General features: G+C 39.2%; 1 protein-coding gene across 2 annotated transcripts in view; it reads left to right on the top strand.

Moving 5' to 3' along the window:
- The first annotated feature begins 207 nt into the window (after positions 1–207).
- Positions 208–27,494, top strand: part of map2k5 (mitogen-activated protein kinase kinase 5) — a 65,893-nt gene continuing 38,606 nt past the window's right edge. For both annotated transcript variants that reach the window (XM_028583387.1, XM_028583395.1), the window contains exons 1-12: positions 208–662; positions 862–910; positions 3,986–4,053; positions 9,153–9,222; positions 9,986–10,026; positions 11,632–11,699; positions 11,833–11,881; positions 13,192–13,256; positions 21,554–21,593; positions 21,712–21,780; positions 22,517–22,598; positions 26,492–26,553. In XM_028583387.1, the coding sequence (XP_028439188.1) occupies positions 564–662; positions 862–910; positions 3,986–4,053; positions 9,153–9,222; positions 9,986–10,026; positions 11,632–11,699; positions 11,833–11,881; positions 13,192–13,256; positions 21,554–21,593; positions 21,712–21,780; positions 22,517–22,598; positions 26,492–26,553 (762 nt within the window). In that variant the 5' untranslated portion in view covers positions 208–563. The remainder of the gene's footprint in view (positions 663–861; positions 911–3,985; positions 4,054–9,152; positions 9,223–9,985; positions 10,027–11,631; positions 11,700–11,832; positions 11,882–13,191; positions 13,257–21,553; positions 21,594–21,711; positions 21,781–22,516; positions 22,599–26,491; positions 26,554–27,494) is intronic.

The following is a 27,494-nucleotide window of genomic DNA, read 5'->3' as shown; positions in this document are numbered from 1 at the left end:
AATAACACAGTATAAAAGTACTCCGTTACAAGTAGCCACCGGATTTTAATGAATGATGTAGTAATGTGTAGGCATCACTAATGTTCAAGCTGGTAAAGGTCGAGCTCATTTTACTACTGTATATCAGGGCTCTTACTTGACAGTAAAAATAGCAATATTTTTGAGTGGATACAGGGACGGAGGTCTTTTATTTTGAAACTCCCTGAGCGGATGTTGATTCGGAAATGCTGTTGTGTTTTCCTTGAAACTAGCTTCATGGCTTTAAATCTCAGATAACAGTGTAAAACTTTGCCTCAGAGAGGAGACGAATACACATTTACAGCTAAAGCTAAACCTTTCATGCGGTTATGACGTGACCAGTTACTGAGCTCCACGGGTAACGTTTTTAAATACCCGTATCACTTGAGAAAAGTGTCTGGACTGAGCAGAATGCTAGCATGTGTCGTTAGCAAACCACTGCAGGAAATTAGCTCGTTAGCATAGACATACAGCCAGCCCAAATGTTATCATGAGACTTAAGTGTTCCTCTTTATGCTCGTACTCGATTTAAATAACACTGCGCAATGGACACCGAGGCAATAGTGATCCGTATAAAAACGCCATTAGGGGACATGGACTCGGCCGTTGACTGTCCATCTCTTCTGAACTTCAATGACTTACTGGTGAGTCTTCACAATGCTAGAGAGCTAGCTAACTGTCATTTAAAACTGATCTTACGTTACAGTGAGACGACATGCACACTGTTTGAATTTGACACGTTCGGTTTCTGTAAACGTGTGCGTGTCATTGATACACTAAACATTTACAACATGTTACAACATTATTGTCCCTGTTATTATTCACTCTGACAAACATTTTCAGGTTGCAATCAGAGATGTCATGCCTGAAGCCACTGTCACGGCCTTTGAATGTGAGTGTCTGTTTCATACTTGTATTACTTTGTTTCTGAAACAGGGACTCTACAACCGCAGCAAGGTCTATAATGCATCACAGCACTTTTTCAACTCCTGATAAAAGTAAACAGTAGGCCTACTGTGAACCCTCTAAGTGACCTAAAGTATACTTTGTTTCTCATTGGTAACAATATGTTGTACAACAAAACCGTATACCTATAATATACTAGCTGACATGCTGTTACTGACAACTAGGGCTGCAACTAACAATTATTTTCTTTATTGATTATTCTGCCGATTATTTTGATTATTTTGATTAATCGTTTGGTCTATAAAATGTCAGAAAAAGTGAAAAATCCCAGTTACTTAAATTCAAAGGAGATGTCTTTTACATGTCTTATAAAGGCATATTTAAAAGGCTGAACACAGCATTTTCTTCCCGTTTATTGCATAAAAAATTACTAATGACTAATCGATTATCAAAATACTTGCCTATTATTTTGCTGTCGCTCAACTATTGCAGCTCTACTGACAATCTCCCCCAACTGCTGTATGGGAGCCCTTTATTTGTACAGCACCTTTCATACAAGAAATGCAGCACAAAACGAAATGCTTAAAGTGGCTATATGTAACTTTCAGTTTTTGTTGATTCTAGCTGCCACTTCTGACAAAAGCGGTAGTGTTTTTACCACACCTTCTGTCGTAAAGGTATTTTCTTTAAGATTTTAAGGTTCTGCTCTGACAGAAAAGCAGACATATACAATAAAGAATACGTTACAGATGCATTGTTGCATTTCAAGTGTTGCATACGGTAACTTAGCTGACTTTGGATGTTTCGTGAGCTAAACTTGATATTACTTTCACTGTCTCACGAGCCAAAGCAACTAACAACATAATAATAATAATAATAATAATAACTTAGATTTATACAGCACGTTTCATGAAACCATAGAAAGCTTTACACAAGTACAGGGGGAGAAAGGAAAAGCAAATATTAGACCAACAAAAATTCAAAAAAACGGGCGCTTAATGGAAGGGGGATGTAATTTAATTCAGGCTACTGATGTACAACCACATTGCGCATTGTAAAGTTATTTTATGAATGAAATACACATATATCATACCTCAGGGCCAACTCGGGTCGGTTTTGAATATTTACAATCCTGTAATTGTCTCCATCTGTTGAAAGCCCAACCGTCGTCTGTCACTTTGCCTTTTAGCTTTTAGTTGCTCTTTGTTTAATTTCCTTCTTTTCTGTGATGGCCCTGCCCCAGTATTAGCCATAACTACAACAGATAACTTCTAAAATAAAAGTAAAATACAATTAGGCCTATATAAAACATCTCCTGCTACTCTTTACCTAGCTGGATACACTAACACATGCTTTTCTATAGGGTTGGGCATCATTTCGATTTTAATAATTCTGATTCCAATTACTATTCTTCCATTCGATTCTGGTTCTTATCGATTCTCAATTTCAAATCTTTGAGGAGTGGAGTTGAAACAGGTCACATGCTTATATCACAAATAAGAGGATTTATTTTATATGTTTTATTTTTATCCGATGGTGATTTACAGTTTTACTGGATTTTTTTCAACGTAAAATATGGCCACACTAGCGTGCCACTTACTGTGCTCCATGGCTGCAACACAATGAGCCCCTGGCCGCTACGAACACCAAAACTGTTGCATGTTCAATTTGGAACCGATGATCAGATTTAAAACCAAATCTTTCAAACGATTCCAATAAAGAACCGATTCAACTGGAATTGTAATCTCGATGCCCAATCTTACTTTTCTGGTGTTACGCCAAAATCTGTGACCCGTCAGAGTGTGTGCTCTGTAGCGCCATCTTTGTGACTTTGCCGGAAAAATCAGACCCAGGCAAAGGCATTAATGAAAACTCGTTTGCTGTTACAGGTCATTTATGATCATCAGATGGAAAAATTCAGACTTTGACTTCAACTTTAACAATGAAGAAAATTACATGTCATAAAATGAGCATAAAAACATGGAATTAATGTAAAATATAAACAGGGATAGATACCATAATTATTCTAAAATAAGTTATTATAAAATAATATAATTATAATGTCCTTCATTTTGCACTTAATTAAGGTATTATTTGTTTAGATGTACTGTATATGACTACTGTATGTGGAGAGGGCAGGAAAAAGCATGAATCAGTTAAGTGCATCCTGCTTATTGATGTGTATCAAAATATTAGGAATGCTGCTATTTTATAGATTAATTTATAGCCTAATAAACAAGATGAAACTATTTATTTTATTTTCTTGCTCTTTATTCTTCTGAAAATATACAACAACATTTTTCTATATAATTGTGATCCATGAAATACTTTTTTAGCAGCATTAATGCTAAATAGCTTGTAGTGATGCTTATGTAAACATGTGGTGGATAAAACAGGTGATTATAATAGTAGTTTGTGCTTGGCTTTTGGGTTATTCTAATATGAGTTTCTGACAAAAGTAACAACTCATTTTGTATTTTTTTGTAATTTCAGGCCAAAAAATAGAAATTGTAAAGCTCTGCTTATTAATGGCAAAAATATTATTGCTTTTCTTTGTAAATTACCTTATATATTGCATGCAGTGGTAATTGTGTTTCTTATGAAACTATGTAAAATACAAATTGCACGTCATCACAGTTATTGGCAAGTTTTGAAAGTACATCAATTATTGTATCCCTTTGCATTTATGACACCCAAAATGTTGCAACAGCATTGTTGTTTTTCTTATTTCTTTTGTTTCTCAAAGTGATATGTATAGTTTAAAAATGAGTGACGTAAGATGACTTGGTTTTACGGTTTTCATAATATTATTAAAGTTACAGATTGCTGTGTATTTGCTACAGCACACATACAGTAGGCTAATCTTATCTCTTACCTCTAAATTAATCCAGTTTTATAAAGAAAATTGATTTTTATTAATCTTTCTAATTTAAATTGTATTAATTGCGTATATAAAATATTTGATTTAGTGTTGCCTATTATATTGAAAGCTGTGTATATATTATTATTTTGTTTAAAAAGTTTTACAGTGCAAATTATAAGATGCTTCTGTGTTTTTTAGATGAAGACGAGGTGGGTGACAGAATCACTGTAAGAAGTGATGAAGAACTCAAAGCCATGTTGTCATATGTGAGTATATAAATTAATTTGTAATTTTTCCATCATGTCACACATCCATCCCACAAATTGCATAACAGAATTGTGTTTTTGGTTGTAGTTATGTTGTAGCAGTTTTCGCAGGGGCTATTTCTTCATTAGAAAGCAGTTCTAATGAAAACTGTACGCTTAAGGTCAGACCACACTGTTTCTGTCCTGACCATTTCTGAGGTAGGAGGAACAAATTATTGTAGCGGTGTGTGGGCACCTAGTGCTCTATAGTACCTCATTTGTACAGAGATTGGCCCAAAAAAACCAACTTAATATTAAATACAGTGGCTTCGGAAAGTATTTAGACCTCTTCGCTTTTGCACACTTTAGTGTTGTAGATGCAATTTTATATGGATAAAATTGCCATTTGTGCCCGTTAATTTATACTCAATAACCCATAATGACGAAGTAAATATATTTTTAGTAGGGCTGTCAATCGATTAAAATATTTAATTGCGATTAATCACATGATTTTCCATAGTTAACTCGCAGTTATTCACAAATTAGTCGCACCTTTTTTTATCTGTTCTAAATGTACTTTAAAAAGGGATATATTTTTTTAACGTTTTTAATGCTCTTATCAACATGGGAGCGGACAAATATGCTTGCTTTATGCAAATGTTATATATCATTGCAGCAATCTAAGACAATGATAAATACTCTAGAATATTCTCCAGAATAACTTTAAGGTACAGTATGCTAAAAAAATATGCTGAGAGAGAGACTTGTCCCAAAGCCACTGCTGCGTTGTCTAGGCGGTATGCTTCAGGTTATTGTTCTGCTGAAAGGTGAACCGTTGCACCAGTCTGAGCTCGTGTGCACTCTGGAGCTGGTTTTCTTCAACAAGCTTTTTGTATTTGGCTGCATTCATCCTTAATTCTGAGCAGTCTCCCTGTCCCTGGCGCTGAGAATCACTCCTATACCATGCATCACCGTATGAATGGTATTGGCCAGGTGATGAGCATCGCTTGGTGTTCGCCGGACATAGTGCTTGGAGAGTCCTTTAAATGCCTTTTTGGGAAACTCCAAGCGGGCTGCCATATTATGCCTTTTACTCAAGAGTGGCTTCCGTCTTGCCGCTCTAACATCACAGGCCTGATTGATGGAATGCTGCTGTGATGGTCATTCTTCCGGTTTGGTTTTCCCATCTATGCAGAGGACTTCCAAAGCTCTCTTACAGTGACCGTTGGGTTCTTGGTCACCTACTTGCCCGGCTGCTCAGTTTGGCCGGAGGGCCAACTCTAGGAAGAGTCCTGGTGGTTCCAAATTTCTTCCATTTTACGACTATTGAGGCCACTGTGCTCCTGTTAACACTCAGGGCTTTAGAAATGGTTTAATGCCATTGCCCTGAACAATGCCTTGCCACGTTTCTATTGTGATGGTCTATAGAGAGTTCCTTGGACTTCATGGCCTGGTTTTTGTCCTGACATGCAGTGAATCGTGGGACCTTATACAGGTGTGTGCCTTTCTAAACCATGTCTAATCATTTCAATTTGCCAATCAAGTTCTAGACACATCTTAGAGTTGGTACTCGCTCCAAAGCTAATCGCCGTCACTCTTTCACTCGCTCTACCACACACTCCCCACGCACGCACGCACACGCACATGCCAGCCCTGCTCTTCCCCTACTGGCAATTTCCAACGCTCAAGTCTTCACTTCTTGTTTCCACTGCAACGCGGTGACCTTGTTTCCACTGCAACGCGGTGACCTATAAAGACTCATATAGCCTCATCCAGTTGTATTTAGCCCCAGGTGAAAAAACAGCTTATTGGTAGTTCTTAGCAACGCACGCACGCACGCACGCACGCACGCACGCACGCACGCACACACACAGCTCCCCCACCTAGTGCTGTACATTTTCATATTCCACCATACTTACTGTTCATGCCACGGACAGTAAGAGTAATGGCGTGTAATGGGTTTCTCTACGAGGTACACTGAAAGCTAAATGAACTGTCAATTTTTATTATTTATTATTCAGTACTTAAAGTTTTGCCTCATTAAAGAGCGAGGCCCCCTGGGCTGCAGAATTGTTCAAAATCTACTTTCATCTGTGGATGTCTTTTACCCCCCATCAGCTCACAATGATGCTGCTGGAGCCAAAGGCACAATTTACACTCCTTGTTTTTTGCCCATTTTTATCATGCATTCACTTGTGGTTGCTTTTTAATCATTAAGTAGCAAAGGGTAGCAGGGTGATTAGACAAAAAGAGACAGCTGTTGTTCCGATGAGCGTTGTGAAACAGGGATGGAACAAGTATTGACCTCAGCCAGCTTTATTATTCACAAATCCGGCTGACATGTTTTTAAGTTCTTTCACGATTTTGCCTTGCTGTGCTATGTGTCCTGTTGGATGGGAGTGGCTCTCGAGAAAATCACAGTATTTGAGGATTTATGTACCAATTAGGTTTCAGGGATTTCCTGTCATGGGTGTTTTGGGATTACCATTTACCACCATTGTTATGTGTATTGTATGCTAAAAGTGCATCTTAATATTCATTTAACAACCTTATTTGGAAGTAAAATGACGCTGCTACAGTAGATTGTGATGGTGAAGTTCTGTTGTTTTGCTCTTTCAGAAAATTTATAAATGCATAATTTAAGCCTAATAGTTTTTAAAGAAAAGACAATTGGACTTTTATACTAATTTGATACACGATCAGACAAATATCAGTTATAATCGCTGATATAACTAAATAGCAGAGAAGCAATTTCAAAACACAACAAGCTACAATTGGAGCCATCAGTGTCCCTGGTAGTACATTTTTGTATGTGATATCAGTTATTTTTATCAAATATTTTCTATCAATGTATTTGATATTTATCATGTTCATCTGTATCTGTACATGTGCATTTATTTAGCAAAACAGGCTACAATAAACATTGTATTATATCATTTTGTAATGCATAATGGCAGCTTATTGTCCCAACACTACTGTGTTCTTTATTCGAATGATGTGACATGTCGTTACTGCGTATTAAATTACGACCCTGACATGCATCACAAAATGTAGTATCTACAACACGGCACTGCTTCGTCCACAGATTTCAAAAGCCACAATTTTTTGGCAAACAAATCCAGGAGCCCCTGATGGCTTTCTACTCCTCGTGGGACAGGCAGGTGCACAAAAAACCTGCTGATCACCTGGAAAATACTGGGCTCACTAAAATATAATTTACACTAGCCGAGTACTTTAAATGTCTTATACAAGGGTTATGCATTTCAGCAGACATTTATGCAAAGGATTTTTTTTATTTTTTATGGTTGTTTGCTGTGGTTTTCATTTGGCCTCCGTAGAGACCAGAGTGAAATTTTGCCTCAGTGTTGTTAATTCCAGGTGAGCAGACAGCCATTATGTGAAATTAATAGGAATTACGCATGTTAGGTGAAAGGTGGGATAATTCATTAGAGTCTCTCATGGTTGCCTCGTGTGTGCAAGTGTTTCTTTGTGTGTGGATGTTTGTGATAATTAATTGATACATTTACAGCTGGACTTTTAAATATATTGTCACTACATACTGTTTTTTTCTTATTCAATATCTCTGCTTTAACATTGCCTTGAGAAAAATTCATACTCCTCGTTGCTGAGCAAAATTAATGCTCAAATTCAGCACTTAATTAACATCTGTCTGCAGAGGGCATTTATTGTGAAAAGTATCCCCCATCACTGAGAACATTGATTGCTACATGCTCCTGTGAGACCCACTAGTCTTTCAGGCATCTCTAATCATTGTTCGACACCTTGAAAGACAGGCGCCCCTGTTCAAAGTTAAAGACTGGCCTGTGTCAGGTGCTAAAAAAAACATGTGACCTCATCCGTTCCTCGCTCAGCTCCCCCTGGAGGTAGTGGCTCTAATTCCACCATTCTTACTCCCATTTCCCCTTAGTCTGCTAATGATGATGAGGCCCGCTCTCGCTCTCCCACTTGTCCCTTAAGGCTGAGCGATAGTATTTGGGATCGGACACTGTTTAGTTATTGGCCAACAATGGAGAATGTCTTTTAATAACAAACCTACTACAGATTAGGTGGTAATTGCAGCCTTAATCAATAAGCTAGCTGAGCGGAAAATTAAAGGTGCGTGAAGTCCAACCCCCCCCACACACACACACACACACACCCTCAACACACACAACATGTTTTTTGGTATTAGGCCCCAATGTTCAGATGTGGCCTAGTGAAAACGCTGGAGGGCGAAAGCAGAGGGCTAGGAGTGAGAGGGATCTGACAGTGATAAATAGTCCTTTTAATAACAGCTGTGCCACTTGGGTAGCCATTCTGATCCATTCCCATCCAAGCTGGTCCCATCGTCCTCCCTCCCTCCCTCTCTCCCTCACAATGAGAGAGCAAATTTAAATATCGCAGTGATGACTTAGTAGTTCATACTGGATTGTAAATAAAACACAATGAACACATGTACATGTGGACTACATTAAGGCATCTTCTAAAGTGTCTTACTGTGTCTTTGGTAGGTTCTTGCTGTTCATTGTTGTTGGTTTAAAGGCTCAAAAAGGAGGGCATATTAACATGAAACACACACACACACACGCACACACGCACACACACTTTAGTTTAACAGATGGTTTGGTAAACTAAAACATCAATTATTGCATTGCCTTGGCAAGCATCTGAGAGGCTCCAGAGAGAGGGAGAGAGAGAGAGAGAGTGTGTGTGTGTGTGTGTCTGTGTCTGTCTGTGTGTCTGTCTGTGTTAGTCCTATAGGATATGAGTGTTTGGTGAGCTGTTGACCTGGAGGAGAAAAGGGTTAATGCTACACTCCTTCAGAACAAGCCCACAGGGCATTGGTCCTCATCAGCAACAGATTTCAGCACAGCATGCTCACATTTTTGGGAACACTGGATTATTTCTGATGCAATTTACATAAACATTTGTGTGTGTGTAAACATGTAATATTCCAAAAATTGTCAGTGCAGTGCATAGTAAAAATGCATATTTACCAAGGCTTTTCTTAATCAGATTTTTTAAATAATCCTTTATTAACGAACAAGTTCCTGTACGTGTAATAATCACTTTAAATCACTATTGTTCTCAACTATTTGTGACCATCTTTTTCCCTTTAGTACTTCAACACAATGAATGAACAACGCATGAATGGACTTCTGCCTGACCCTCTACAGATTTTTCCACGAGGTACGAGTGACATGTTATAGCTTATCATGGATTGGCAATGCTGAAAGGCTCAATAAAACTTTTGTAATTAATGTGTTGACAATGAATTAACGAGCCATATTTAAATATATAAAAATATTCACACTTTCCTAGTTGTAAACTATTAAACTGAAAAATCTTTGTGTTAGTAAATCCCTTGTGCTGTGTTCAAACATAAGAAAAAGGGAGCATTTGGTGGCTTGAAGTAACAATGCAGCCTCTGGAAAACTGAGCTACAAATTCAGTAGCTCAGTTTGTTATTGTGTTGACCGTAATTTATACATCTACATTTCTTTTGCTCTAAGGACATTGAAACTGCAAGCTTGTATTCAGGCTAAGCCTTGCCCATAGCTTAGGCGTTGTGTAGTTTCTTCCTAAACTGTTTTTTAATATGAGTGCTTTTTTTAATATCTTCATATAGTTTGCTCACCACTCAAAGTCATACACAATCGCTAACAGGCCCCAAGGGCAAAGTTTATTGTGTCTCCCTCTTTTTACTCTGTATCTGGCAATCTTTCTTTCCCTGTCTTTTATCTTGCTGTGTGATTCTGTTTTTACTTCCTACCTACCACCAGCTGTCTCAAGAGCCCAACATCTAAATCACTCTCTTGTCTACAACTAATTTCAGAGTAACCCTCATTTCATTTCATCTTTTTTTCTTTACAAAGAACTGATTTTTTTTTTTTCAGCACATTTGTAAATGGCCCAGTGATGTGTTCTACAATATAGTCAATTACTGTTTCAGCCGGCAAGACTCCAGGGATCCGGAACATACATGGCCTGAAGGTACCTATCTCAATAATTGTTTCAGCTGCCTTACACCGAGAACAAGGGGAGAGGAGGGAGGGAATGAAGTTGAGGCAAATGGATTGGTAACGCTGTGTTCCACTTATTGAAATGTCAATTGAAGTCAAGGCTCTCCTTTTCTTTCACTCATTCTCTTGCTACTCTCGTCTATGTTTATGTATGGGGATGGCTGTCTGTGGCTTCGGCGGGGCTTGTCTCTCTCTCTCTTCTCCTATCTACTTGTATTCTCGGTTCTAATGCCGTGATTCCACTCCAGAGTCTTATGATCCACTCATTCCATATGATAAGGATATTAGCATTGGTTAGAGCAAAAAACCAAGTCAATAAAAATATGTTATTGTTCAACCCCCCCCCCCTCCCCCCGCCATTTACAAATGGCCTTCCACAGACCTTCCCATTTTATGTTTAGGCATATGTTGCTATTGAAACTCATTGCTAATTACCTTGGGTTAAATGATTTGACACCTCCTCCATCTCTCCAGATGATCCATATTATATTCATCTCCATTTCAATAAGAAAATCGACCCCCCCCTCTCCAAATACTGAAAGTGCTTTATTTAATGTATCCTCTAAGGAGTTTTGGTAACAACTACTGAACTATGTCAGTTATATTTAAGGTCAAGGGTCTGTTTTGATAAGATGATGTTTTCCAAAAACCTTAAGTCCTTTGGTAATCTTTCCCCCTCTTTTCTCCTGTTTTAATATCAAAGTAATTGGCAGAGGGAAGTCTTGTGCGCTTTTTAAATTAGGTCTTTCTGGGCACTAATTAAAGAGAGAATCCCTGTGCTTTAGTGGACCCAACACACCGGCCTTTTGACCTCAATTAAATGAGTTATTTTTAGTATACCCTTTACAGGGTCATGTCTCTTCTTTTGTGTACAATATCTGGGTTGAGTACAGAGGTCAGTGGAGGAAACATAGATGCAGCTGAATACAGGTAAAGAAACAATGTCCCTAGTGAGGCATGACATTTTATAATGTCTTAACTTTATTTTCAGAGCACCCTGGTAGAAGAATGGTTACAACACATGGTACATATAATAACGTCCCCGGTTCGATTCCACCTTTGCTGACTGTCGTACCCCTCTCTCTCTTTCTCTCTCTCACTCTACCCCTGTTTCCAGTCTGCCTCTACACACTGTTATCTGTCCAGTGAAAGCTTAAATGCCAAAAGATACAACTTATTTTCCTGAAGCCTCTGTCCAAATCTGTTTTATCGCTCTCATTCTCTTCAGTTTTAAGCCATATTACTGTACTTTCATGCAAATATATTTCTCTTCTCTCCTCCATGTTCCCTTGTGCTGTCTGTCATCCTCTCCCCTCCTCTATGTGGACATCTCTTTCTTTCTCCTTTGCCTGCCTCCCTTCTCTCCTATGAAAGCCAATTAACCTCTAGGCTGAACGGAGAGCGTGTGTTGTGTTCTTGTTCATTAGGGTGTCTGGCCATATGTCTGTCTGTCTGCCTGTCTTTTGGTGTGTGTGTGTGTGTGTGGGTGGGGGTGGTGTTTGGATGGATGTGGGGGGGTGAGGGGGTATGTGGTGTGTCCTTTCACATTTTTGTGAATGTGTTTCCACACCTTCAGGTTAATACAAGACCTAACCCAGCCAATGACTGCACACATGGTGTCCCAGACTCTATGGCCAACAACAGGTGAGCTTGCTGGGGCATGAGGAGCATGTTGCACGGTCTGGAATGAACGATATTGGAACCATCGGTTGGTTGATAAATGAGTAGCAAGATGTCTGTGATACATGTGTCAACTGTGCTGTGTTCCTTCCTCCAGCTTAAAAAAATCATCTGCTGAGCTGAAGAGGATCCTGACAAATGGGCAGGTGAGCCTGTGTACCACAGTTACCTCACTGCTCCTGCTCTCACACCTAGTTTCCACTCACTAGAAACACATTGTCTGGTTGGCTCCTCTATTGTTTTTCTGTGATGCCAACTATGGTGTTGTTATACGGAGTGTGCATTTGGTTATTGTCTCTTCACTGTACCGCACTGGGAGCAGTGGGTCTAAGATCAAACACACGCACACACAGGCATTTCATGGAGAAAATTAAGCCAGTGCCCCCTCAATGCAGCATGGACTGGGAAAATAATTGATTACAGATCACTGGGCATTGTAAATTCTGGCCATTTTGGATGCAAAGATAAAGAATGATTTTCCCTCCTAGAATATCTTTTTATATATTTTGTGTAGGGTATTTTCAGGTCGCTAGCATTTAGCAATTTCCTTTTATATCGATAGGACATATAACATGAAATAATTTTTTAGTTTTAGAAATGCTTTAAATGTATTTAGTCAAAAGTTGGAACTAATCTATTTATGTAGATATACTTGTGTGACTCAGCTTGTTTTTTTTCTCCAATTAGGGTAATAACAGAAGGAATTCAAACTGTTCAAATACATTATTTCTTGCTCTAAAACTCAAGACCAGGACCTGCACTACATAATAATTTATGAAAATGTAATCATGAATGTATAAAGACTGACCACTTAAGTTATAAAATATTCCACACTTAAGGAAGTTGTTTAGTCTTTACATTCTGTAACACTTAATTTAAAGTGTGTCATTTTAATTTATAACTGCTGAACTGGAGGAGATGTTTTTCTCTGTCTTCATTTTTATAATTTCCCACACAATATCATCAGACAGGCTGTGCATTACTATACCCCACCTTTCAGGAATTGAACAGATATAATTTTATCTTCTTCAATGCTGAGTAGTTGGTGTTCTATAACTAAATCAAAACTACACAATAATTTGAGTGCTCTGAATTTCATTGACCTACAGGAACATTTTGACTGGAAATTTTAAAATGGGCGAGAGGAGGAATCATTAAACTCTCCATCAGTTACTCCCCCACTCACCCAAGCACAATGTATTTTTATAAATTGGACAGCAAATGTTGTATTGATCTCCTCTTCTCCTTCTGTCCCTCTGTTTTCTCTCCCTATGTTGCTGAACTTGGAGTGACCTGAATGCTTGTCTTGTTTATAGCCTCCAGTGACAATGTCATCCCCTGTTCCTCTCTTTCACTCTCTCTCCCTCACCTGTGTAGTTACACTTATCATCCACTGGTTGCATGTCTTCTCATGTTATAACATCTAAGTACCATTATTGTACACTTGTGTCTTCAGATAAATGCCCAAGATATCCACTATCAAGAGCAACTTGGCCATGGAAACGGAGGCACAGTTTACAAGTAAGTGTTCTCACATCGAGGCACCTCCATTACAAGGCCACAGCACAATAACGTAGAGTTACACTGAAGAGATTCCTGGCGCAGCAAGTGAGATGGTCTGAATGATTTATACAGGGATGTTGATGCCTCTATACAGTGCATATATTTAGGAAAAATGTCTCCAATTAGTTGCCAGTTTTAGACTGATGAGTGTGATACAATTCTTGCCTTTTTGTATTTTTTCTGCTCAGTTTTTATGAGAAACTCTTAACTCTGCAATAGGGTTCTGTGAAGGGTTCTCCATTCTTCACCACCTTTCCTCCATTCCTTCATCCGTCCATTTATCTCTGAGCGTTTGTTGTGACATCTATCAGGCTGGTTTCTGTCTTTACCTTCATTTATTTATTCTGGTTTGAAGGTTGCAAACATATATGATATTGATTTGGGGCTGTAAGGTATGACAGCAATTGACTTAATCTGTCTATAGTTCCACACGTTACCTGCCACAATAGGAGAGCTCCATCTCCTTTGACTAGACAAATGTATTACAGCCCTGCTAATGTTATGACAAGGTTGGCATTTGTGTTGCTCCCTCTATCTTTCTTTTCCCCACCTTGTGTTTCCTCCTTCCCATCAATGTTTAGCTATTGAGCTGTTTTATTGAGATTGAAGTATTGATCACTGCTCAGACTAACCTTGACTTGACAGAGTGGTCTGCTTCACACAGTCCCCAGCAAACCCAGTAAATGTCCCATTGAGCAATTGTAACTTTCACCCCTTTTCTTTCCAGCCACCCTTTACTGTTTTATGACTACAAAATAGTTTAATTAAGAGCCAATCTTTCAAAGTTGTAGGAGAATAAGATTGCTGAACAGTTTGGCACCAAAATGGTTACACTGCAGTGGGGAAGGCCAATATTGCAAGCCCAACAACTTCTCAGTCAATTTAGTCCTGCAAAAAATCCATATGCTTTGGTGCTGAAATTTTCATGGTTGGAAGGAGAAAAAAAAAAAAACATACAGATAAAAAAGAAAAAAAAACAGCCTGGCTGTTAGTGCTAGTTTGGTGTTGTAGATTGTTTTATTTCATGACCATTTTAGATAAGATATACCTCACTTAGTTAGTTAGCTTTTTTATTCATACTACTCATTCTCAGTAGGTTCTAAGTATGTGGTGTGTTCACACTGAAATATACTGTGTTCACACAATATACTCAAAATAGTCAGTATGTACTAAAACACTGATTTTGAGTGTGCTAATGATGGACACTATAGACCTTTTTAACCGCAGACACTTTTACTTGTCATAGCTGGAAAAGCACAGGTGAATTTTCTTAAGGTTGACTAGTTCTGTTCTGTTGATCTTGGTATTACACATAAATAAATAAATAAATAAGAACGCTGATATTGTTATTTAGCTACTACCCATCTCTCATAAGCTCATGCACTTAAATGTATTTACATATTGAAAATAATAAAACTATCAAATCTGAGATTAATCATCATTAATCTCAGTCATATCATTAACGACCATGCTTGGATCATTACAACATTATCAATTATGTATGTATTACATCTCTGACCGCTCCCCTACCAACAGTGGCCCCTGCTCATAAAGCACAGTCTGTCCAATTTAGGAGGTACTTTATTTGCTCCTTCATTGTTCCAGAAATGTCATAATTAAAGGGGCGCTATGCAGATTTGGCCATTTCTTCACTGTTTCCCTATAGAGCTCCCCCTATGACTCCTCACTCGGTCAGTCTGCCGTTTCCTCTTTCTCTGTTCCTCCGACAATGCATTCCTAGCTTTCTGCTTCTTTTTTGCCGGCTCAGCCATAACGATAGTGTGAAAAACTCCATTGCTACCTTGTTCTTGCTAGCCGGTTCCTGAATGGGCGTATGTGTGCAGTGCCGTGAAGCAATTTGTTACATTGCAAGACCTGATATCACGCGATACTTCCTGACGCTGAGACGACAACCATTCAACTCGAAAAAAGTCATATAACCATTCCATTGACGCCGAAGCTGTTCAGTTAACGTAAATTAAGTTTAAAAAAAAAAACAACTGCATAGTTCCCCTTTAAGGTCAACATTTCCCCAAACTGATGAGGACATTTAGGGTGCTGGCCTTTCCTTGTATGCATCAACAAATGCTTTTTCAGGAACTCCAAGGCTGCCTGTAAGTCATTGTCCAAGCTTCTCATGAGTCCACACCCTACAACTGGACTTTTTCTTCCCAAACTACCCCAGCTGCATCCTTCCTGTCCTGCCCACCCCCCCTCTGCTGAGTCAGCCGTAGCTTAGTAAGCACCAACTGGGTTCTGGGCAGCATCTTCCTTTGCAAAAGTTTTGAAGAAGATGCACTCTCACTCCATGTACCCAATCTCCAACATGACACTGGAGAGGCTGGCTCAACGATAAAAGCTAAAACCCTTCTGAAGAGAGTCCTCACTCGGGCATTGCCAGATAACCAGTATTACTCAACCCTGTCCAGCAGCATCACCTGCTATTAGTTCCAGTTCAAGAACAGAACAGTTGTCAGCTCCGCTACACCATCAACCCAAGTGTCTCATGCATTTAATTGCTAATACAGCAATATAGTTACTGTAATTGTAGACCACAGCTTAGATCTGCCCCACGGTCACCCTGGACTTTGCAGGCCTGACTAATGTTGATAAGGTACTTCAACTTCAATCACATTTTGCTGTGAAAAAATGAATGTAACATTAAAGGCATCAGACATCAGCTCCTATAAATGTTCGTTAGATACAATGTTAATTGCATAGTTAAAGAATGGCGACGTGATGACCTCTATGTAGTGTTGTACTCAGTTTGGCTGGATTTTTCACTTCCTTCAGTAAATTAACTCATTTTAAGACAGTAAGTCTGGGTAATACAGTAAGTTTATTAAAATAAGTTCATAAAAATAATCATCCAGTCTGTCTTCACAAAAGCTTTTTCATTGGGATTTTCTTAAGGTTCTAGACAGGGTACTGAGATTATCCAATCAGTTGCAAAAAGAGAAGACAACATGAATAGTTTAGGTTGAAAAGAGTCCCTATAATCCACTGTGAATTCTGTAAAGAGACAAAAGAATAAGGGTAAACAACGAGTGCATTTAATCATGTGGATACAACCCTAAAGATTCCTCAAATATGCTGATCTGCTTTAAATGCTACGTTTAGAGGTAGACAAAGTTTTACATTTTGCTTATCTAATGGGTCAGGCTGTTCCATTATTGTTTTTCTTTCCTTTTTTGTAAAACACTTTGAGAATTAATGTTTTACCACATTTTGCTGTGTTAAGCAGGAAATTAGCCATTATTTAAAATGCATACTCACCAAGGGCCAACACAGGTTTCCTGCGGAAACCAATTCTCTGTCCTCTTTAGCCTCTACCCTTTGGTCCAGATTGTATTAGGCTTATCACGTGTGAAAGCACTACCAAAGGCCTACCTTTTAACCTCTTAGCCCATTTATGACCCAGAGCCATTTAGACTCAATTGGATGTTACCAACACCTCAGGTCTCCATAGCCACACGCTGACCTAGCCATCCATCAACGTCTGCCTTTGTATTTTAGTACACACTCTCTCAGAGGTCCATCTTGTCCAGCAATCTAACTGACTCTACGGCTTATAAATACAATAACAAGGACACACAGGCTATTTTTGTGACTCATTTGATTCTATAGTGCAATTAAAACAGGCCCATTTGCCTGACTGTGACTGTGGTGGCATCTACTTAGACACCCACAGCTGTCACTTTACTCTTCCAGCCCATTTTCTCCATTGATTTAGTTTTTCGCCTCATTGATTAGACTTTATATTGAAGGAACAAACCTCTTTGGTTAATTGGTGGTAACCTAGTATCTTGTATTCAGATAGATTCCAGATTGTGTCTAGAACCAGTTGAGTGGGATTACAGTTTAAACAGGGCATCAGTGCAGCCTAGGTTTTGTCTTTGGTGCAAATATACAAAGAACAAACTTCTGCTGTAACATTTATTGCCTATAGGGGCTGCACTGCATACAGTTTAAGCAGCTCTTACTGTCCTATCTGGAGTGCCTATCAACCCACAAACCGTGAAATAAGACAACGCAGTCAGTTTTTCTTTTTGCTGCCGAGATCAGAAAACATGGGATTCAACAAGCCATTCAGATTTTGCTCCCCTTCCTATGTCCTATGCAGGCTCATTAGAAAATAATGCCCCCCATCGGAGTATCTCTACCCACGGCTTAAGAACTAACTTTGCTAAGGTGCACCACATTTTTTAAGCACACCAATCAGAGCAGACTTGGCATTTCGGGAACGAGGCTTAAAGAGTCAGGCGCTAAAACAGAGCGTTGAACACAGAAGGTGAGTACATGTAGGGCTGTGCAATTAATCAAATTTTGTCCCAATTTCGAATTTTGGCTCCTAACTATCACAAAAACAATGTAATTGATAAAACGATTATTTTGCACATTACGTTTTGCAAGTAAACTCTTAATTTGTCTTGTTTTCTTAATGCATGTCTGACTTTGAACGTCTGTGTTTAGGCTTCTTGTAGTTTGGCTTATTTGAAGCTAATGTACTTGCACTTACTTCTTGCTGTCCGGAGTTTGTACCTTCAAGGTTGAAAGCACTTAATTGGAAGTAGCTTTGGATAAAAGCGTCAGCTAAATGATATGAAATGTAATGTAGTGTAATGACATGTACACCTCCCGAAGGCTAAACTCACTCAGCCAATAGTCAGCCAGGTCCTGTTTGGGGTATCTGGTGGCATTTAAAAATCAGCACAATTGAAGATGGCGGCTGGTGAGAAGCAGTGTTTGATGAGCAAGCAGGGGAGAGCTAATTCTGTTGTCACTGTTTTTTAAGTTCAATAAATGCAACATCTTTCCTAAAGTCAGTGAGTAATCATGTTAAAGGAACACGCCGACTTATTTGGAATTTAGCTTATTCACCGTAACCCCCAGAGTAAGACAAGTTGATACATACCCTTCTCATCTCCGTGTGTGCTGTAACGCTGTCTGACGGTTCCAGCATTAGCTTAGCCCAGCACAGATCCTGCAGGTAACTGGTTCCAACTAGCCTACTGCTCCAAATTGTGACAAAAGTGACAAAATAACACCAACATGTTCCTATTTACATGTTGTGATTTGTATAGTCACAGTGTGTACAAAAACAACGTAACATGAGACACAGCCGTCTTCTAACAGTAAACAAACCGGGAACTATATTTTCAGACAGGCTTGCTGTGAGTATATCACTCCGCCCAAGTACTATATTCTTCCGCCTGAGAATATAGTTCCCGGTTTGTTTACAGTTAGAAGACGGCTGTGTCTCATGTTACGTTGTTTTTTGTACACGCTGTGACTCTATAAATCACAACATGTAAATAGGAACATGTTGGCGTTATTTTGTCACTTATTCGGAGGAGTAGGCTAGTTGGAACCAGTTACCTGCAGGATCTGTGCTGGGCTAAGCTAATGCTGGAGCCGTCAGACAGCGTTACAGCACGCACGGAGATGAGAAGGGTATGTATCGACTTGTCTAACTCTAGGGGTTACGGTGAATAAGCTAAATTCCCAATAAGTCTGCGTGTTCCTTTAAATAATCCTTATTTTAGTATTGACCAAAAATAATTGTGATTATGATTTTTTTCAATAATGAAGCAGCCCTAAATACAGGTATTTTTAGACAAACAGTAGGAGAAATATAATGTGTTCTTTGAACATTAAAGCATGTAAACATGTTCTAGTAGAAACCCAAAATACAAGTACGAACCTGAAAAATAGCAGGAAATGTCTCCTTTCAAGGAATATTTTCTTTCACTTTTTTTGCATGGTAGGAGAGAAAACAAACCTTTCAACTTTATTTGAGCTTCTCAGCCTTGCAGCTTCTAATGTGCTGGCTATTTAGCAACCCTTTTTAGTGTATATTTTGTGTGTATGTGCACGTCTGTCTGTGAATGTCTGTGTTTAAGCTTCTGTCTTCTCTGTGTCAGTTAGGACGCCCGTTATAGCCGTATCAGGTGAGAGAGTCAGGGAGAGAGAAAGGCGGCCCGTCCTCCATGTGGCAGTGTAAAAGTACCACGTTAGCCCTGATCCAGGAGGCCAGTCTCTCTAACCCACAGCCCCAACTAGACTAGAGAGGCCCTATGAATACTGCATGATGGAGCTTTTATTACAGAGTGAGCTGGAGTGTAAATAAGATCCAGGCGATGAGGCACGTTTACTGGGGTCAGATCAGGGGAAGTGGCGGGGGTAGCTATGTAACCTTGTCCCCCATGTCTCCCGCTGTCACAAGCCTGTCACTGTAACTCATATAGGGATGTTTGGCCCTGAAGTGGTCAAGGACAGTCTGAGAATAAAGCTTTAACCAAGCAGTAGTCACACCATATCTCCAGCCGTTAAAACTTTCTTTACCCTTGTATATCTTAGTTAGACATATATTTAATTATAACAGTATGAAAATGAAATGCTGCTTCGTGAGCATGCAGTAATATTATTGGGATATTTCCCTTCAATCCTATGTAAAGCATATTTAAGACACCACCCTGTGAAAAAGTACTGTATATGGATGGCTTTAATGTCTGCTTACCTTGATCTAAGTCTGGCCAAAATGAATCGCAGACATCAGAAAAACAGAAAAGTAAAACAGCATTAGCTTTAATAAACCGATGTGATACTTTGCATGAAGCTACATACATACAAAAATTGTATGCACATAAACACTCAGATGACACTTGTGCACATGGTGTCCCACGTACACATTCTCGTTTGTTTAAGTAGTGGGTGCATTCAGCCAAGGGCTGGCTATGTCTTTCAGCATGTCTAGACTTCTCATTGAGAACTACAAGTTGTTTAGCATGACGACGACTTGGTTAAATCTCTTTTCAAGCTGCCTTACACACACACACACACACACACACACACACACAACCTGCCCAGCCAGTCTTTAACATGTCTACCCCTGCGATCTTGTCTCAATTAACATCTTCATCTTAATTAAGAGGCAGCACTCATGCTTAACTGATATTGATTGTAGCTTAAAGGAAGACCACCACAATGGAAATAAGGCCATCAGCCTTGTGTGCAAAGAGCTCTTTTCCAAGAAAGATTAAACTTAAGATCAAAACCACTCACTAACACATATCAAAAGGAAATAATGTCTTCTTAAGTCAGAAGGTGGTTTGTTCTAATAACTAAAAACTAAGTTTGTATCTTTTGTTATTCCATATTTTTATCTTTAATGCATAAATGTGTAAGAGCTACCTTATTCTTTTCATAATCTCTGAAAAGTCTATAGTTTGTTTTTGACTTCAGTAGAGATGAGACTGTTAATCGGCAATGTGTAAACTACAGCTCACATACAGCATGGCATAGCTACAGCCAAAGACCAGTGTTTGTTCTAACTGTGGGTAAATACCTGACATGGCACTAATAGGTGGCGTTAATTAAAGGCCTGGGCCAGTTTTGAGTTGTCTAGCCGAAAGAGCAATATGATACTCCAATCCAAGACGCATTAATCACACCTTGCGCCATACACATTCTCTCTGGAAGACCCACTAATAGATGAGAAACCAGGTATCACATTTACTAAGCCTACTTGCAAGCTAACTGTGACGTACACGGCTCCACATTCCCATTACCTAACAGCTGTTGGACAGTATTTGTCCTTGAGGATTGTATGTTGAGAGGGACTGAGGTGTTGTCACTGGTGCCGTAAACTAATCTTCAAGGGCTGTAACTAAAGCCGATGTTTGGCATTAAGGAGTTTGATAATTAAATCATTACGGGGCTAGTTTGTGGCTGCTGCTTTACTTGCAACTCAAAACTCTGTCTGGAACAATGAACGATAAGGCTGACTGGATCTGGTTTTGGGTGGTGTCCTCTAACTTTTGAGAGAAATGACAGAGACATATTGCCATGCTAATTTAGACTATACTTTTACTCAGAAACTACAAGACCTGTGGAGTTTGTATTGCAATGTAATTGATGTCCTTTCATTAACCATCATTAGAACTTGATTACCAAGTTTAGTACATTATCAGTCCATTACATTAACAATTTGTGATCGCTCTGATACAATAATAATTAATTAACCATATCAGAACATTACATCTTTTTTCGGGGCAGAGTGAAAGGGATTTTCGTTGAAGGGAATTTTAATGGGACCCTAGCTTAATGGAGAAAATATACATTATGATCAGTGCTCCTCACTTGGAAGAAAGCTTAAAAAAAAGCACCACCCTGGAAATGTTACCATTTAAATGAACTCAAGCAACTGCTTTCTACAGTTTTGTTTTACATTATCTTCTGTTTTGTCCCTCTAGAGCGTACCATCTTCTGGGCAATCGGGTTTTAGCTGTCAAGGTGAGAACTCTTTCCATGTTAATGAGAGCTGCTCTTTAATAAGTGATCCCCAATCTAGTCTACCACATCAGGACATCAACAGATCTTGTGTTTATTTTTTGCACATGTTTGATTACAGGTCATTCCCCTGGATATCACAGTGGAATTACAGAAGCAAATCATGTCAGAATTAGAAATTCTATACAAGGTTAGTTTTGACTCAACGATTTCTCTTTTCTCCACTGAATGTGGCTGTCCTATCAAATCTACATTGTTAATAAACCACGAGTCTAACTAATGAAGCGCCATTTATTGCCTTTGGTCTTACAATGTAAGCCAGGGATCAGTGATACATGGAAACACACGCAACATACACGTGGACTAGGCATGTGAGTTTACTGATCACCATCTGTGAATTTCTTTCCATGCATAAGAGGAGTTTTTTTCTATTGCCCCTAAAATGCGTAAATCCACACACTGAGCATAGAAACTCACTTAAAATGATATGCATTGTGTGTGTTCTTAACATTGAACATGAAGAAAGAAGTTGGGGTTACCCTAAAACAGAGGAAAGATCAATTAATCTGTGTTTAGTATATTGATGCGTTTCTTCCTGGCCTTATTAAGCTTACCTAGCCCTCTTCCCATGCTATGTGTGAAATTAAATCATAAATGAAATTATTTATTTCAACCAAAACTGTTGATGGACTTCAAATTGATGCTGTTGAGTACCGGCTACAATCATTTAAGCATAAATGATCATGAGAAACTTTACATTTGTACAATGTAGTGCCGCTGTTGCACTTTTACACTCATTCCTAATCACATAATCAATGTTTTGCTAAAATTCATAATGAGGATAATGTATAAACATACTTTTGTATCACAGATCAGTATTTTTGCATGCTCTTTTATGATCACATTCTCTCTTCTCTTGATTGCAGTGTGATTCACCCTACATCATCACCTTCTTCAGTGCCTTTTTTGTAGAGAACAGGATATCCATATGCACAGAATTTATGGACGGTGAGTGAGTGTCTTGGTGGCCCAAGCCAGTAGATCACATGTTTTTCTTTGCTAGCCACAGCTGTGTAGAAGAGACGTTGGGGATCTGTACTCTGTCTCTCTCTACTGTGTATCCATTTACACTTCTGCAGATCAAAAGAACATCTCGCTGTGATCTGCTTAGCATGCCTGTGTGCTAAAAGCTACAAGGGTGTGATCAGTCTTGACTTAAGTGCATTTGTAAGTGCGTTTGTACTTACGTGTCTAGATTGGTGTGAGATAGGGGACCGTCTATTTTTTTTAGGTGTGTGTTTGTCCAAATGTGTGTTAATGCAGCGATTCCCCTGTTTCGCACATTTACCGGCTTGTCAGCAAAGTCTGTCTAACCTCTCAGGACTCTTTACTTCATGAAACTTTTCTTTGATCAGTCATTTCTACTTGTACTTGATTATTGCAAACAGGAAATTATGGTGTGAAAATTTGACAGCAGAAGCAAACATCAATAAAAAGAATTTGTTGTCTTGTTTCTTGTTTAAATTATAACAAAGACTGAATTTTATTTAATATAACTGTGTAGATATGTTCACCGTTTCTATGTTTGTCATAGAGACGGTGAACATATCTACACAGTTAGTAACTGAGTTTAACAATATGGTAAAGGAGGCGAGGGCTTCTTACTTTGCTAACCTAATTTTGTCCATTAAACGCAACCCTAAATTCCTGTTTGACACCATCAACAGCATTGTCACTCATGCACCGCCTGTCTTTTCAAAAAAGGATTGCAGTGACTTTCTCTCTTTCTTTGTGGATACGATAAAGGATGTCAGGGCTAGGATCATCCCCTCTGTAACTCCCTATTCTGCTTATCCAACTCCGCCATTGATTTAGAACTGCTTGTCTCCTATTTCCCTGCAAGACCTCACTGATCTGATGGGCAGATGAAACCTTCTCCAAGCCATGTAGATATTTTACTTTTGCTTAAACATGTACTGGGGCCTATTGGTCCATGCCTGGTCTCTATTATAGCTCTCTGAAATCTGGTTGTGTCCCAGCTTTGTTTAAACATGCAGTTGTTCAGCCACTTCTGAAAAAAACCTAACCTGGATCTATTCACTTCAAAAAAGTATATCTAAGAATGCCTCCCATTTAAAAGAAAAAAGAAAAATTGCAGCCCAAAAGATCACTGCTAAATTGACTGCACATAACATTTTAGATAAATTCCAATCTGGTTTCCGTCAGAAGCATTCTATTAAAACATCTTTTCTCAGAGTGTCTACTGATAAAATGCTGTCTTCTGATGTAGGTCAATGCTCTGTTTTGGTGCTGTTGGACCTTTGCGCAGCTTTTGATACGGTGGATCACAGCATCCTGATTGAAAGGCTTAAGCAGTGGGTGGGTGTGTCTGGCAGCGCCCTGGACTGGTTCGCCATCTCTCAGATAGGAGTTTTTCTGTCTCACATGACCCCTACATGTCTGAAACTGCTGTCCTTTCCTGTGGTGTGCCTTAGGGTTCTGTGTTGGGTCCTATATTGTTTGCATTGCATATGCTAAAGGTATCTCATATCACTGTTATGCTGATGATAGCCAGTTGTACATCTCTTTTAAGCTTGAGGAAACTGACAAACTGACCTATTCACACCATCGTCTGACTGCCAGTAAGGACTGGATGGTAAACAACTTTCCACAGCTCAATACAAATTAGACTGAGGTCCTGATTCTTGCTTTAGATGACACATCTTCCAAAGTTGCTCAGTGTTTGGCCATCCTTTCTTCAGCTGTACAGTCTAATCTCAGAAATTTCAGTGTCAAATAATTGACCCGTAGGTCTGTCAACAAATATTCCAAATTTTAATATATATTCAAATAATAAAAAGAAACAGATATTCGAATATGAAAATGTATATTCAAATAATATAAGAGAGTTTGTGGACCTGGGCCGCCGCTGCTGCCTAAACGTTCAGCAGCCGGTCGGGAATAGGGAAGAGAATTCACATTGAGCGAGTGGGCATGTTAACGATGATCTATCGTGCGGCTGCCGGTACCGGAAGTAAACAAACAACAAAGTAAAAGAAGAAGATGGCACAAAGACGCAAACGTAAATCTTTAAATGCAGAGACAACGAGAACATATTGTCAGACAAATTCATGGAACAGCAGGAGACTTGGTTGTTTATGAACAGTTCCGTGACAGCGGTGTAATCAGCGGCCTGTCCTGTCTTCTGTATGCTTCAGAGAGGGAGGGAGAGAGGACTAACGTTACACAAGTAGTTATGTCTCCCATTGTATTGATTTGCCCTCTTATGGACATAATGCGCAAAAATAGATATTCAAATATATTCGAACCTCTGTTTTTTTTTTGTTTCTTTTTTAGAACAAATATTCAAATGTAATTTTTGGCCAATTTTGACAGCCCTATTGACCCGTACATTGCCGTACAAGGCTGTTGACCAGGTCCAGTAGGACCACTCCCATATTATTCTCTTTACACTGGCTTCCTATTAATTTCAAGATGTATTTAAAGGCAACTGTGTACATCTCTGACTAGGGTTGGTTACCGAAACCAGTCCTAAATGACCACTTTCTACCAGACCGAATAGCAAAGTGGATTTCGGTGCCTCATTTTGGTGTCACTTAAATGCCTGCGCTGCTCTCTGTTGCTCCGAAATGGACGTTAGAGGCAACAGAACCATCGCTGTATGTAACGCTAGTTAACACTACACTTGGCAGCAGGTAACATTAGCCTACCATTAGCTAATAGCTCTTTAACACAGTTAAAATGCTGACCACTCAACGGTCTAAGATGTGGCTGTATTTCCCTTGCAAGGTGATTCCAACACAACCGGTGTTGGAATTAGAGATGGCCCGATAACATTTTTTGCTTACCGATTCCGATACCTGAACTTGCGTATCGGCCGATACCGAGTACCGATCCGATACCAGTGTGTCATATATTTTATTATGTTTTAACAATTGTATACTACCATCCCTGTATGGATGTGATGAAAATCATGAAAATTTGACTGCGTTCCCCCAGCCTGCCTATGGTCCCCCAGTGGCTAGAAATGGCAATAGGTGTAAACCGAGCCCTGGGTATCCTGCTCTGCCTTTGAGAAAATTAAAACTCAGATGGACCGATCTGGAATCTTGCTCCTTATGAGGTTACCTCCCCCTTTCTCTGCTTTGCCCCCCCAGAGAATTTGGCCCACCCATGAGAGAGAGACATCATGGCAGCCAAACGAGCGAAGTGGCTGTTGGTCAAGGCCACACCCCCACCCTCCACCTTGCCCCCTCCCTCTCCTCCTCAATAGCTACAGACACAAAAATGGCACATACTAAGGAAAGCTCATTGTGGGACTGGCTCTAGTGGCTGTGATTCTGCACCAAGGCGGAATTTCGGGAAAGAGACTTCAGATACAGTATTAGGGGACCACTAATTTCTATATAAAAGCATCCAAAGAGCACCATCTCATGGGACTTTTAACTGCAATTGATTGGTGAAATAAGTTATTGTTATAAGTTATTGTTATTATATTTTAAATACATTATTTAAATTTGACCATATGGCCTTAGCAGTAAAGTTCTTTAATGTCAGTGCTGTTTATTTTTCTAACTGTAAAATATATTTAAATATTTATTTTGTGTAAATATCCAGTGTAAGAGGAACAACAGTTTTTTCTTGGCAAGGGTGCCAGTTTTGGCTGCAAAGCACTGCAGTCCTGTTTGACCCAATGTCCAGATAAAATTGCAAGCAGCAATTTTGTTGCCAGCTGTTTGGATAGGTGTTGCAATCTGCATTGCCAACATGAGTTTGGCTTTGAAATGTGCCAAAAAAGGCCATTAGGATAAAAGTTAAGAAATTGCATAAAATGTGTTAATACTAAATCACCCCCTGAATGAACAATTTGTCTTTTGCAGGTGGTTCTCTGGATGTGTTCAAAAGAATCCCAGAGCACGTGCTGGGGAGGATAGCAGTGGCAGTAAGTTTTCATGAAATACTCAAAATCTCCCTATTAGCAGTTTGAGTATTGTACTGAGTGAAATGCATTTGAATCAAGAGGTGTGTTCTGGAGTTTTTAGAAACTTTTATTTAAGTGTATCAGGTTACTTTATTTATACCCCTAGGTAAATTTGTTGTGGTAGTTAAAAAGTGCAGGGCATCCATGACACACCACAGACAACCTACAATGGGATAATAAATAAAACAGTTGAAATGCTCCAGTGCTAATCAAGATGCTAAAATATCTAACAAATACCAATTTAGAGTTTGACTATCCCATGTGTGCCTGGCAGTCACAGTTTTAAATGTGACCTGTTATTTGTTTGTCTGATACAGAACTGGTCTGAGGGAAAAATTCAATCATTTTATTAATGAAATAAAACAAAAGAGAACCACAGGTGTGATTTTTTCAATTAGCTTCTATTTGGTGAAAGGATGGACAAAGTCAGTGTTGCTTTCCCCTTATACTCCCCTCTCTGCCTTTTCTCTCCCCATTTCTACTCTCGGTTAAAACTAGCATTTTTATAGAAATGGCCTTGATGCAGATAAATGCATCTTTTTTCCAAACTCATTACCCTTCTCCTGTCTCCACCTCCTCTTTTCTGTCTTACCCCCGCCCCCTTTAACTTTGTCCGTAATCAAACAATGCTATTTAGTCAGTGTTAATTCTAATTCACAGCTTTCACTCCTTTCCACTGTCACACTTGTTAATTATCACAGAAGGAAAAGCACCCAAGAGGGTGTGAGTGAAGCAGCACACTACAGTTGTTGCACTCACAGCACCACCTTTTAAAGCAGCATGACTTCAGAGAGCTTTTGTGCTTTATTTATTTCAGAGGTTTTTGTATATCAGAGATGAATGACAGGAGCCTATAGGCTAAAATCAGCTCTCACATCTCATAAATGAAATAAGCAGTAATA

Source organism: Perca flavescens, chromosome 1, assembly GCF_004354835.1.
Source record: "Perca flavescens isolate YP-PL-M2 chromosome 1, PFLA_1.0, whole genome shotgun sequence".
NCBI classification, from domain to species: Eukaryota; Metazoa; Chordata; class Actinopteri; order Perciformes; family Percidae; genus Perca; species Perca flavescens.
This window is presented reverse-complemented; position numbering and strand designations above follow the sequence as displayed.